Here is a 12,590-nt window from a genome sequence, read left to right on the forward strand (position 1 = left end):
AAAGTAAACTTGACCGAAGAGGTTATCTGTCCAAATCATTAGGATAACAAACACTTGGGAAAATTAAAAGGGAAAACCAAGGAATGCCAATCGCTTTGATATGTTCTGGAATGACACTGTCAAATTGTGTCAACTCAAAAGGAGTAGGGGAAGGTCAGAGAAAAACAGATTATGCCTTTTTCTTAGGTTTCTGAAAGCAAATTAACAACCTGCAAAAATAAAAAGTTGTCACTGTCGTATTTAAACAGGTAGTATTTTAAACAGTCTGATATATAAGTGCTTAGTGTAAAGATTGTTTGAAAAGCACGTTGAAGGGAAAAACCAGGTACTTAGGGCATCACAATTCAATGTTTTCTGAACTCGATAGTGATCGTGAATTTTAATTCAAAGATTATGCACAGGACATATAAAAAGAACAGATGTTAAAAGATTTTTGTTTTTTTTTTTTTTAAAAAAAAGCTCGAGTATCAGAGCTTAAGCGTATCACACCGGGGAGACTACCACTTGCGAAGGTTAAGAATGGTTTGGACATAATTATACATTTCCCGTCTCCTGTCACCATTGTGATTTCGCATCATTCTAACCTTTAAAGGCAATCAGACCACATGCCCCGATTTCTGAGTAAGATACCATGACCTCATCTGTGCCTCAGCGCCACACACAAACAGAGACCGTCGTGTGTCTTTGAGAAAGCGGAATGAGTCACAATGGTCCAAATTCTCAACAAGTGCATGTTTGCACCAGGTCTGCATAATTTGTCTCTGAAAGAAAGGGCAGTATTCCATATTCCCTATCTCACCATCTACGTAAAAATCACGGCCACGTTTCAGTAAATGCCAACAAATGTCAGAGAAGCCGACCACGGCTACTTGGAAATAGCTGTTAGTGTATTACTGCGATCCCCTAGAGGAAAGCCTATGGTGTGAATGTTTTCAGGATGGTCAGTACCATTGAGAGGCAGGACGTACTTCCATCACGCAAACCCTCGCCCCCCGTGGACCACTTACCATTTGCGATCTGTTCTTCGGACAGCCATTAATGTCTTCAATCTTCTCGTTTGCTGAAAAAGGAAACACGAGTCAGAAAAAAAAAAAAATCACCCCCAGACACTTTGAGTAGTGATGCTGAGGACCCTTGAGGCCAACCAAGACCTAAGGCCCATCCTGGGGTCCGTCCAATCAGCGCAGCCCCACGAAATGCCGAGACGCAGCTAGCAAGCTTCAGGACTTACTCATCGAGCCGCCGTCCTCCAGGGACAGCTGGGGCAAGGTCATCGGCATCTAAAGCAGAGACAACTGCACTGACGACAGTCCCGGAGTGATGGGGCATCATAGAAACGTGCGGAGACTGAGAAATAGACTGAGCTGTGGCTCTGCTTGAGGCTCCTCTTAGGAAGGCAATTACGACCCCCCACTCCCCCAAATACACACACACACACACACACACACACACAAGATGGGATGGTTCAGAATGGATTGGTCCAGCCATAATTCCATTCCTGGGTATGGAAGGCATAGATGGTAGCATCTCACCTCATCTTTTTCTTTTTCTTAATTTTTTTAAAAAAATTTAATTCCAGTGTAGTTAATGTACAGTGTGATGTTAGTTTCAGGGGTACAATATAGCAATTCAACAGTTCTACACATGACTCAGCGCTCATCACAAGTACAGTCCTCAATCCCCATCACCTATTTCCCCCGTCCCCCATCCGTCTTCCCTCTAGTCACCATCAGTTTGTTCTCTGGAGTTTAGAGTCCAGTTTTTCATCTGTCTCTTGTGTTTCCCTTTGTTTGCTTTGTTTCTTAAACTCCACAAGTGAAGTCATCTGGTATTTGTCTTTCTCGGATTTATTTCACCTAGTAGTATATTCTCTAGCTCCATCCATATTGTTGCAAATGGCGAGACTTCATTCTTTTTTATGGCTGGATAATATCACACACACACACACACACACACACACACACACACACACACCCCTTCTTTATCCATTCATGTATCGATAAAGACTTGGGCTGCTTCCATAGTTTGGCTATTGTATATAATGATGCCATAAACAGGTGCCTGTATCCCTTTGAGTTAGTGTTTTTTGTATTCTTTGGGTAAATATCCAGTAATGGAATTACTGGATCATATGGTAATCCTATTTTTAACTTTTTGAGGAACCTGTTTTCCATAGTGGCTGCACCAGTTTGCATTCCCACCAACAGCGCACGAGGATTCCTTCTTCTCCACGTCCTCGCCAACACTTGTTTCTGGTGTTTTTGATATTAGCTGGTCCAACAGGTGTGAAGTGATTTCACTGTGGTTTTGATTTGCATTTCCCTGATGAGTAGAGCACCACTTCATGTGTCTGTTGGCCGTCTCACCTGATCTTTAGCCAGAAATGCTAATATTGCTTAATGCCAATAGGATGAATAATAATCCTATTCCCAAAGTGGCAGCACACAGAGAAAATAAGAGAGTGAGTTTTTTTTTTAAGATTTTATTTATTCACAAGAGACACACAGAGAGAGGCAGAGACACAGGCAGAAGGAGAAGCAGGCTCCCTGCAGGGACCCCGATGTGGGACTCCATCCCGGGTCTCCAGGGTCATGCCCTGAGCTGAAGGCAGACACTCAACCGCTGAGCCCCCCAGGCATCCCGAGAGAGTGAGATTTAAAAATGGCTTATCCAAAGCCACAGAGTAAGTCCAAGTTAGCTCTGAAACACACTCTTGGAGTCATAATCTCACCTAGCTCCTTAGAGAGGTGGGAAAAAGAGGTTTTGTTGAATTAACTAAAAATCAATACCAGTGACAAGGGGCAAAGGTTCTCACGGTGAAGTATCGGGGAATCCCTGTAAGATAACAGCCTAAGTTATCTCTGGGGGGTGGAGGGGTTGAGTTTGCCACAGCAGCACCACAAAAAGGCAATATATGTAGAGGTCAGGGCACTGCCTTTGGAGGCAAAGACACCCCAGTTTGAATCTCAGCTCTACAGCTTCTTAGCTGTGTGATCTTCACCGTGTCACTCAACCTCTCTGGGCTACAGTTTCTTCATCTACAAGGTGGAGCTAATACTACCTGGGATCACACCCTGGGCTGCAGGCAGACGCTCAACCACGAAGCCACCCAGGTGTCCCACTCTGTGAAGCCTTTATAAGTTTCCTTCCCTGTCTGCTGTCCTTCTACTCCCCCACCCCCACCGACCCAGGTGGAGAAACATCTGCAGGTCTCTCTTCACTCAGCAGGGGTGTACCTATCTCTACTTTGCTCTTAATCATCTAAGGTGTAACTCCTTTTCTCATCTCCCCCAGCTATGCTGTTCATGGCGTGGCAGACATGGAGATTTTGGTTTTCACATCTGTGTCCTCAGGGCTCAAGAAATGCTTACAAAACTGAATTAAAAAAAAAAAAACTAATACACCAGATTTTAACAAATATGACACCAAAAACTTCCATGAAAAGATATTAAAAACTATCTGAAAAGGATAACAGAATCAAAGTGTCCAAGCCTTCATTTTGTAACACCTGACTCTACATGTAGCTCACCATTACCTCAATGGGGCTTCTTTTTTCTCTAGTGTTTCTACCTTGAGAGAGAAGGGAGAAATAAGACAGCAAGCGAGGGGTAAGAAAATCTTTAAAATCTAATCACCACTATATGATGGCAAATTGAACTTAAATTTTTTTTAAATGTAAAAATAAATAAATAAATAAATAAATAAATAAATAAATAAATAAATAGTTAGATAAGAAAGATCTCATCACCATGAGTCAGTCCAGTTAGTATATAGTCAGTCTAACCTACACCTTTAGAATTTGCACAGAATAACAGATACTCAGTCTTATGCTCCACCTCTGAAGATGCCAATCTTCAGAGATTCGACTCTTAAGCACACTCTAAGACAGACATTTGAGGAAGCTTTTTCCACCTGCTTCCCTTACTCCCAAAAGAGGTACCATAGAGCCTTTTAAAAACATGTTAAGAAATGTCCCATGGATGGGATGACTCTCAGATATTTGTTCTTTAGTTCGCTAGAGAATGCCAAAATTACGATCACCCGGAACAGATCGCTAGTGCATAAACTCCAGCAGAACACAGTTCTATCACTTGCTCTTTCCTACTGTAACCCCAGAGCTGGTGATAGCACCTCACACACAGTAGCCACTCAAATATTTTTTGAGAGGAACTAAGGAATGAGTATTCTAAACATTTCAAAGATTCAAAGTTTTATGTCTATATATTTTTTTAAGATTTATTTATTTATTTATTCAGAGAGAGAGAGAGAGAGAGAGAGAGGCAGAGACACAGGCAGAGGGAGAAGCAGGCTCCATGCAGGGAGCCCGGCATGGGACTTGATCCCAGGTCTCCAGGATCACACACCCTGGGCTGAAGGCGGCACTAAATCACTGAGCTACCTGGGCTGCCCTTTATGTCTATTTTGAGGCAGTTGTCCTTTCACTTGTCAATATACACATACATACTTAAGTTGGAGGAAAAAAAAAAGGATCCTTGACAAATGGCACTTCTTCAAGGGAAATTACATCAGGCCTGCACTCAGACCTTGGGTTTTGATATAGAACACTGGAGAATAAATATGTGGCTTTTGAGAATTCAGGCCATTCAAGGTATCTTCCAACTGGATACTCATGATGGCCAAAGTCATAAGTCATTAGATTTCAATCAATACCCAATTCAGCATTAGGTCATTAATGCTCATTAAAGTGAAGGATGGATAACTGTGATCCTTAGAAATCATTTTAAAGATTCTTTGTATACCATCTGGATAAAAAAACCCAAAGGGTTTGGACTAATTACTACTCTACTTCCTTTTCATGGTCAGTCACCTAAACTACAGTCAGGTACCACCTGAATTCAAATATCTCAGCTCCTATAAGCTTCATGCCATTTTACAACATTCAAAATAAGCCAATGGAGTGGAGCCTATGGATGACTACCCTAAAGATATACGGGAAGAGATAAATCAAATGCTCAAACCCAAACTCACATGCTTAATAAAAATGCAAAACAAATCTCGAACCTCCTAGTTTCCAGTTTCATGTAACTTAAATACTTCTCCTTTGCTTAAATTCTCAAGAATTTCTATGGCTGTCATAAATACTTAGAGCAGTAACAGCAGCTCTGATTCTGTTGATAAGAAGGAAGAAGAGCTTGGTCTTCTGAACCGAATTTATTAACTTGTCGTAGGGGGTCTTTGGCTGCAACCCAAAAGCAGATAACCGAAGAAGCAGAGGCATTTGTCCCTGAAGTCCTCAACTATGATTAAAACTGGCATCCCTAAGTGCCAGGGCTAATTTATTTATTCCAGCATGCTCAAGACATTCTCAGCACACGAATACAGTAACCTGCCTGCACACAAGGTGACAAGTTAGTAATCAGAAAGCTTTTTAAGTAAGAAGAGTGGCACCAAGCTCACTGCTTTCCAAAGGAAAGGATTGAGAGCATTTCACCAGCCCATGCATCTATGCCTGGGGCAGTCGGCAGCCCTGCCAACAGGAAGAGAGAGAAACTGGATGCCCAGAAGGGCAGAGGACTTACCCAAAGGTGCACAATGGTAGTAGGTCATCAATGGAAAAGGGCACAGTCCTGGGTCTGAATTCCCGGCTGATCAGAGGCAGCCCACATGGTGGTGGAAAAGGAGCTGTTATCAGCTCTCTTCACTTCTAATAGGAAAGCTCTTCCCCTGTCTTCTGTCCTTGCTCCTCCTCAATCCTCTTTTGTTCATTCTATTTCCCTCCTTTCTCTCTCTATCCTTTCCTCCCTGCCTCCCACCCCTTCTCTCCCTCCAGCCCCTTCTGGCACTCTCCCTGAGTGACAGCAATGTAAGCAGGAGGAGGGAGGCCTGTCTCTCCCTCTTGATTCATGCTGTTTATCCTGGCCTCGTAAACCTTTCTAATAACTCATGGCAATGGCACTGTGATGGGCTGGCAGGCAACTGCCGGCTTCGGGCAGCTCAGGACTCAGGAAGATAATCACACTAATAAGAGGTTCGATGGAGACCGGACCCTCGGTCATGAAAGGCAGCAGCAAGAGGTCCATTTCTGCCTCACAGGCAGAAGGCAATGGTAGAAGAGTGTGGGCCCCACATCATGCCACCATCTGAGAAGCCCAAATCCTGGGACAGACAGATGGACTCTAGAATTGATCTATCTGGGGTAGCTGAAGACTCAGGATCAGTGTCTGTGCTCTAACCACTGAAGGCTTGCCTTCAAGCCACACATCTGATCACGGCACTCCCCGACGTGAAAAGTCAACTCTTCAGCCACTAGCCTTCACGCTTAGGCAAAGCCCATAATCCACTGCCCTGTGTCTGGTAGCCTGGTCTCATGTTGCCTTGTTGACCCTTTGGCTCTCTAGCCTCCCAGCCTCTCTGCACGCTATTTTCTCTGCCAGGAATGCCCTCCTGGCTGCTTCACCTAACCAACTGCAAGTTTCAGGTCTTGGCTTGAAGGTAAATACATTCCTCGAGGAGCCCTTCCTTGATTCTACCTCCTAGAATCGGCTTTAATGGTCTCACAGTACCACTGATCCTCAATCAGGATGTGCTACATTTCTCCCAGGACTCAAAAGGGATGGTCCCCTCAAAAGGGACAATCTCCCTGACTGCAAGTTTCGAGGGGCCTTCATTTAGATATGTTAACTACTTTGAAATAACTTCATACAGGGGCACCTGAGCGGCTTAGTCAGTTAGGCACCCGACTCTTGATTTTGGCTCAGGTCCTGATCTGGGGGTCACGAGATCGGGCCCCATGTCAGGCTCCGTGCTTGGTGAGGAGTCTGCTTGAGACTCTGTCTCTCCCTCTACCCCTCTCCCGGGCTCACATGCTCACTCTCCCTAAAATAAATAAATAAAACCTTAAAAAAAAAAAAAAACCTTCAGATGGACAGAAAAGTCCCAGGAATAGTACAGAGGATTCCCACACACCATCCTTTCTCCTTTTCTCCCCCCTATCTCTGTACAGGTATACAGATTTTTTTTTCTGAATCATTTTCATGTGGACTACATAGATCACGTCCTTTATCCCTTAGATTTAGTATGCATTTATGAAGAAGAAGAAAATTATCCCCTGGTTACAATTATAAAATTCAAAAGAACTTAACATTGATATAATCCCAATTTTGGCAATAGACTCAAAAATGTCCTTTGCAGCATTTTATTCCCCGACATAGGATCCAGTCCAGGATCTTGTAGTACATTTAGTTGTCACATCTCTTTAATCTCCTCTATTCTGGAACAATTTCTCAGCCTTGGTCTTTCAGAGAGCTGACATTTTTGAACAATACAGGCCAGTTGTTGTTTTTTTTTTTCTTTTGTTTTTGTTTTTAAGTAGAATGTTCCACGATTTGAATTTGTCTATGATTCCTCATGATTAGTTTCAGGTTTTCGTTCCCTGCCTGGAATTCAGCATAAGCGATGTTATGTTCTTCTCGGGTATCACACATCAGCAAGCACATGATACCCATTTACCCCTTGCCAGTGACAGAATTTTGATCTCCTGGTCATGACATGATTCTCCCTCATGCAGATACACTTCCCCCCTTGCAACTAATAAGCAATCAGTGAAGAGACACTTTGAGGCCATGCAAATAGCTTGCTCCTCAAACTCTCTCCTCCAGATGTCAGCATCCATTGCCTCTCGCCTTAACTGATCTTCACCGTCAAGGTTGCAACTCCCTCTCCATTTGTCAGTCTGTGTTCTCCAATACAGTGGAGTTCTTTCTTCTCCACTGAGGGATGTAGCTGTCGGTACAGACTTGTAGATTCCTATTTTATTCCAGAGTTATAATCTACAACTTTCCTCAATTTTGAAGCTCTTGTGGTCTCAGATTATGGTCATTCTTTGTCGCCATGGAGGGCAGAAGGAGTACTCATCGGGAGACACTACCAAGGAGGTAGGGGCAGATTTTGACCTAGTGAAAGGAAAGCTTCGGGAGGATTCCAACTCCCCATCATTAGAAATAGCTAACTAGAGAAGCAGTAAGCTGCCCGTCACGGCAAGTATTTAACAGTCTATTGACTACTCTTCATAAAAGAAATGCATGCATCAGGTTGGGGCTTTTAGAGGTCCTTTCCAAACCTTTGAGTTGAGACCTGCAACAGAATCCTGGAAAGGAGGAGAGTGTGGCATCCAGTTTAGATGCATGTTCAGGAAATACTAACTGCTGAGAAGGGGAAAATCCAGCAGGCCACCTGTCGGAAACAATCCAACCAGGCTTGCAGATTTTTCTTGAACATCATTGCTCACCAGCCACCATGCTAAGTGTTATGTGCCAAAAAAGAAAGACAACTCAGCCCCAGGGTTGATACAGAAGCCAGTGGAATGAGAGAGGAGGGTCCTTCCAGCGCTGCGGTGGGGGGAGCTAGGAAAGATGTGGTCTTTTCCAGATGAATGGGGGCTTGTCAGCCAAAGAACAATTGTAACACTAAAATTCTGTCCAGCACATGATGGACTCCAATTCTTGGAAAATTTTAGATAGACCAATAGAGGCACATACACATGTATATGTATATGTCAAACACATGTACACATACAAATGGATCTTTTTAGGTTTTATTTTAAAGGACACGTGTGGGAGAAAGCACAGGCTTCAAAGCAAAACGTACAATTGGTCAATAGTTCAACAGCCTGGTCAGAAAATGCTGCTCTCTCCCCCTTACCAAGAGATGTGTCTTCACAAGATACTCTAAATGCTCTGAACGGGCTGAGAAACAATCTAGAGAAGTAGTCGCGCAGGATTCCTACATGTCGCTACCTTTTCAGCCCTCATTTTCTGGGTCTCTTTTCTCCACAGCCAGAGCAGAGGGTGTGAGCCCAGCACAGTCAAGGGTAGAGACAGGTGCTAACATCTGGTCTTACTCTATTACTAGATTCCCCAGCCTCTCTCAGAGGGTTAAGGGAAAGCAAGCTGGGGCCTCAGGCACCAGCACTGATAGCCAGGCAGTGGTTCTAACTTGAGGCCCTGAGATCAGTCCAGTGTCTCAGGCCCAGCAAGGCCACTGTCATCTAGGGAGGTTCATGTCATCCAAACAGATTCAGGGTAACATCCTCCTGAGCAAGGATAAAAACTGTGCTGGCTACATTCTGTAGCACTGTGCATAGTAAATTCATGACATAATGCAAAGTTCATCTATTCTGAGCCCATAACAGACATAACCAATCTATCATGATACCCCCTAACATGGATATCAAGGCCTTGTCATCCTCGTACTCATACCTTTCTAGGAAGTGGCTACCAAGTGCTATCTGAGAACACTTTAGTTTCCAAATACATGTCATGTTCGCTACCTACCTTGCATTTCCTAAGACTGCCACAAATACCAGGCTCTGCCCATTTTAAAGACAGAGGAACAGAGGGAGCAGAGGAAAGGAACTCTGAGGTCCCAGAGTTGGGAACAATGAAGCTGGGATGAGAACAAGGCCTCTCGGTTCCGTCCTTTCCCAGTTTCTCTCTTGTTCCTGGTGCTGAAACCTGAGAAGGTCCTGGTAGAAATACTGCACAGCCCCAAGATTCAGTGATAGCAGTACCTAACATGACACTGCTGATGTGGCGATCAAGCAAGTCCTCTCTTCTATGAAGACCTCATTAAGAAGATGCTACTCCTTCGTCCGAGGTCACAGGCCTTGCACACTTGTCTCTTTATTCCTAGCTTGGAGCACAATGCTGGCACATAGTCAGTGCTCCACAAATGGCTACTGAACTAAAGTGACGGGGGACAGATCCTTGTACTGAGTTCCGTGACTCTGGTTTGAGGGGGGTATAATAAAGCAGGGCAAAGAACAGAGGCTTTAGAAGCAAACTAACCCAGGTCAGAATCCCCTTGCAGACTAATTGTGTGATATTGAGCTACTGAGACTCGCTGAGCCTCAGCTTCTATGGGTATAAAATGGGGCAAGTGTCACCTACTTCATAGGGACGTTGAGGAAATGGAGAGAAATTTGCAAAAGACTGGTGAGAGTGATAAAGAGTAGGAGGAAGAGAAATAGGTTCTAGTCCAAGATGTCTACATAGGAAGAGGAAGGGGGTAGGGGGGAGTAGGCAAAATGGGTGAAAGGGAGTGGGAGACACAGGCTTCCAGTTTCAGAATGGTTAAGTCATGGAGATGAAAGGCACAGCACAGGGAGTTTAGCCAATGATGCTGTAATAGTGCTTCATGGTGACAGATGGCAGCTATACTTGTAGTGAGCAAAGCATCGCGGATAGAAATGGTGCATTACTATGTTGTATACCTGAAACCAATGTAACATTGGGTGTCAGCAGTGGTTTCTAGAACCATGAAAGTTCTAATAACTTCCATCCTGAGAAGAGCTGGAGAAAAAAAAAAAAGTAGAAAGAGGAAGAGGAGGAAAAGGAAGAAGTATAGCAGACAGACTTCTAGGTCACCCCCAACGATCCTCCTGGTTAATTCTAAGCCCTTGTACCACCACCACCACCACCACCACCCCCTGCCTCGTTGAATATGATGGAACCAAAGATTTGCTTGTAACCAACAACATGTGGCAAAGGCGATGGGATGGTACCCCCCCAGGCATGTTGCACAGCAGAAGATGACAACTTGCTAGCCGATTCGTTCTAGAAACTTTCTCCCTTGCTGCTCAATCAAAGCAACTACACTGGAAGACCCACATGGCAAGGAGCAGAGAGGGGCTTCTAAGAGCTAAGACCTCCAGCCAATAGTTAGTGAGAAGTCAGGGCTCACCACCTCCTACAACAGCAAGGAAATGAATCTGCCAACGCAGAGTGAACCCGGCCCCTTCCCCAGTCAAGCCTCCACGTGAGGACTCAGCCGGGCCAACATCCTGACTGCAGCCTTGCAGAGACACCACCTAAGCCATGCCTGCACGTCCGACGCCCAGAAGCCATGAGATAATACACACGTGCTAAGTCTGTGGCAATGTGTTTACACAGCAACAGACAACTAACACAGGGTGGAAAGAAAGACAAAGAAGGGGAGCCAGCACAGGCCCGTCTTCAGAAATCAATCTTAGGACAGCAGGGATACCTGGATCTGAGTGGCAGCGGCAGTCCAAAAGTTTCCAGCTAAGGCCAACTCAACTTGCCTGTGTTTTCAGGTACAATCTCCACAGATGTGAGCGGGGCCACAACTATAAAAAGCCACTTTTTTCCGACTTGAAAGATAAACAACTTTCCCACAATAACGCACACCCAAGGGGCTGGGGCTTCTGTCCTTGTGCCTTTTCCTTTGGCGTGAGGCCGCCACCATAGCTGCCAGCGACAACAATCAGCCTAATGCCATCTAATTGACCTCCTGCCTCCTTAGTCTGAGCTCTCGGGCAGGGCTGCGGGGGACGCTTCCCTTAAGCCTTAAGGCTCAAGGCAGATCTGTGTCCAGCCTGTGCCCACCTGCCTTCCCGGGATGAACCCACTCTTCCCGGCACACGGCCCCCAAATCCCTTCCCCCAGTGTTAAAACCAGAGCCGACCCTCTGTGAAGTTTGATCCTTTGATTTCTCGGACCCAGTTAGAGTTGGCAGGACTAAACCACTCCTGTGGTACATTTTTTTGGTTTGTTTTTGGTAAATATTTCCAAAGTAATCCACAAAAAAAAAAAAAAAAATGTAACATCAGACGGGGGAAGGGAGAACCAGAAAGACAGGAGGCAAGAAAGGGACAGAGAGCCCTCCTCAGACTTCCCTCTAACCCTTCTGCTGAGAGCATCAAGAGGGTCTTCTTACCAGGAAAAGCAAGCTGGTACCCATGCTCCCCAAGCATGGGACATTATCAAATAAACCGTCATCACATGCAACAGAAATGCTGTATCCTCCTGGGAGATTTCAGGGTTCCAGGCCCCGTGTCCAGCCCCGTCCCCTTCTGGGTCTCCACTGTAACTCCTCGATCCCAGAGTCAAACCCGCTCTTACCCACAACCTGGATAATCTGAGCCAGGAGGACGCCGTCCGTCACATCTTGCTGGAGGTCCTTGATGAGGCGTTTGTGGCCTGATTTGGCTAAATAATGATTGGCCCAGTCCGTGTAGATCTGCAAAAGAAAAGCAAACAGGCAACTTTAGGAACAGACTCAGACCCTGGCTCTGTGTCGGAGGCAGCCGCGGGGGGCTGTGCAGTCACCCCCGTCCCGCCAGCGCACTGTCCTGGGCCAGCCAGTGCCATTAACATGCAGAGCCCGGTGCAGAGGGACCATTCAGCTCCCCAGGCTGGGCTTTTGCCTATTGAGAGATCTGCCATCAAGACGCAGGGAAAAGCTAAAGAAAGCTTCAAAGCATGCAAAGGCCTGAATGGGACGGGGACACAGAACTAAACAGTCTGCTCCAGACGGCTTTGAGAGGCTGTGGCTCGAAATGCAAGGGGAGCCTCCCCCAGCCCGCTGCTGCCACCACCCCACCCCTTCCCATCTTTTTCTCTTTATTGAGAAAACGTATGGGGAGGTTGCCACCCAACAGGCCTCTTTTAATGGGCCATTTCAGGGTAAGGAGGGCTATTGAGTTAGCGGAGCTCTCAGGGGCCTGGGTCCCTTGTAAAGAAGCCAAGTTCACCAACACAGAGCCCTTCAATTACTCGTGTGTGAGTGGCGTTATTGATGACCTCGCAATCAGCTCAAATGTAATCGGT

At 45.4% G+C, this 12,590-nt stretch overlaps 1 protein-coding gene across 6 annotated transcripts in view; it reads right to left on the reverse strand.

Annotated features, from left to right (window-relative positions):
• NAV2 (neuron navigator 2) overlaps positions 1-12,590 on the reverse strand; it is a 399,361-nt gene that overhangs the window by 265,937 nt on the left and 120,834 nt on the right. For all 6 annotated transcript variants that reach the window (XR_011995074.1, XM_072725405.1, XM_072725403.1 and 3 more), the window contains exons 2-3: positions 11,883-12,000; positions 1,008-1,060 (exon numbers count right to left, since the gene is read on the reverse strand). Coding sequence is in view for 5 of the 6 variants with exons in the window: in XM_072725405.1 (XP_072581506.1) it covers positions 1,008-1,060; positions 11,883-12,000 (171 nt within the window). In the remaining variant the exon portion in view is untranslated. The remainder of the gene's footprint in view (positions 1-1,007; positions 1,061-11,882; positions 12,001-12,590) is intronic.

The sequence above is a fragment of the Vulpes vulpes genome, chromosome 11 (assembly GCF_048418805.1).
Source record: "Vulpes vulpes isolate BD-2025 chromosome 11, VulVul3, whole genome shotgun sequence".
Taxonomy (NCBI): Eukaryota; Metazoa; Chordata; class Mammalia; order Carnivora; family Canidae; genus Vulpes; species Vulpes vulpes.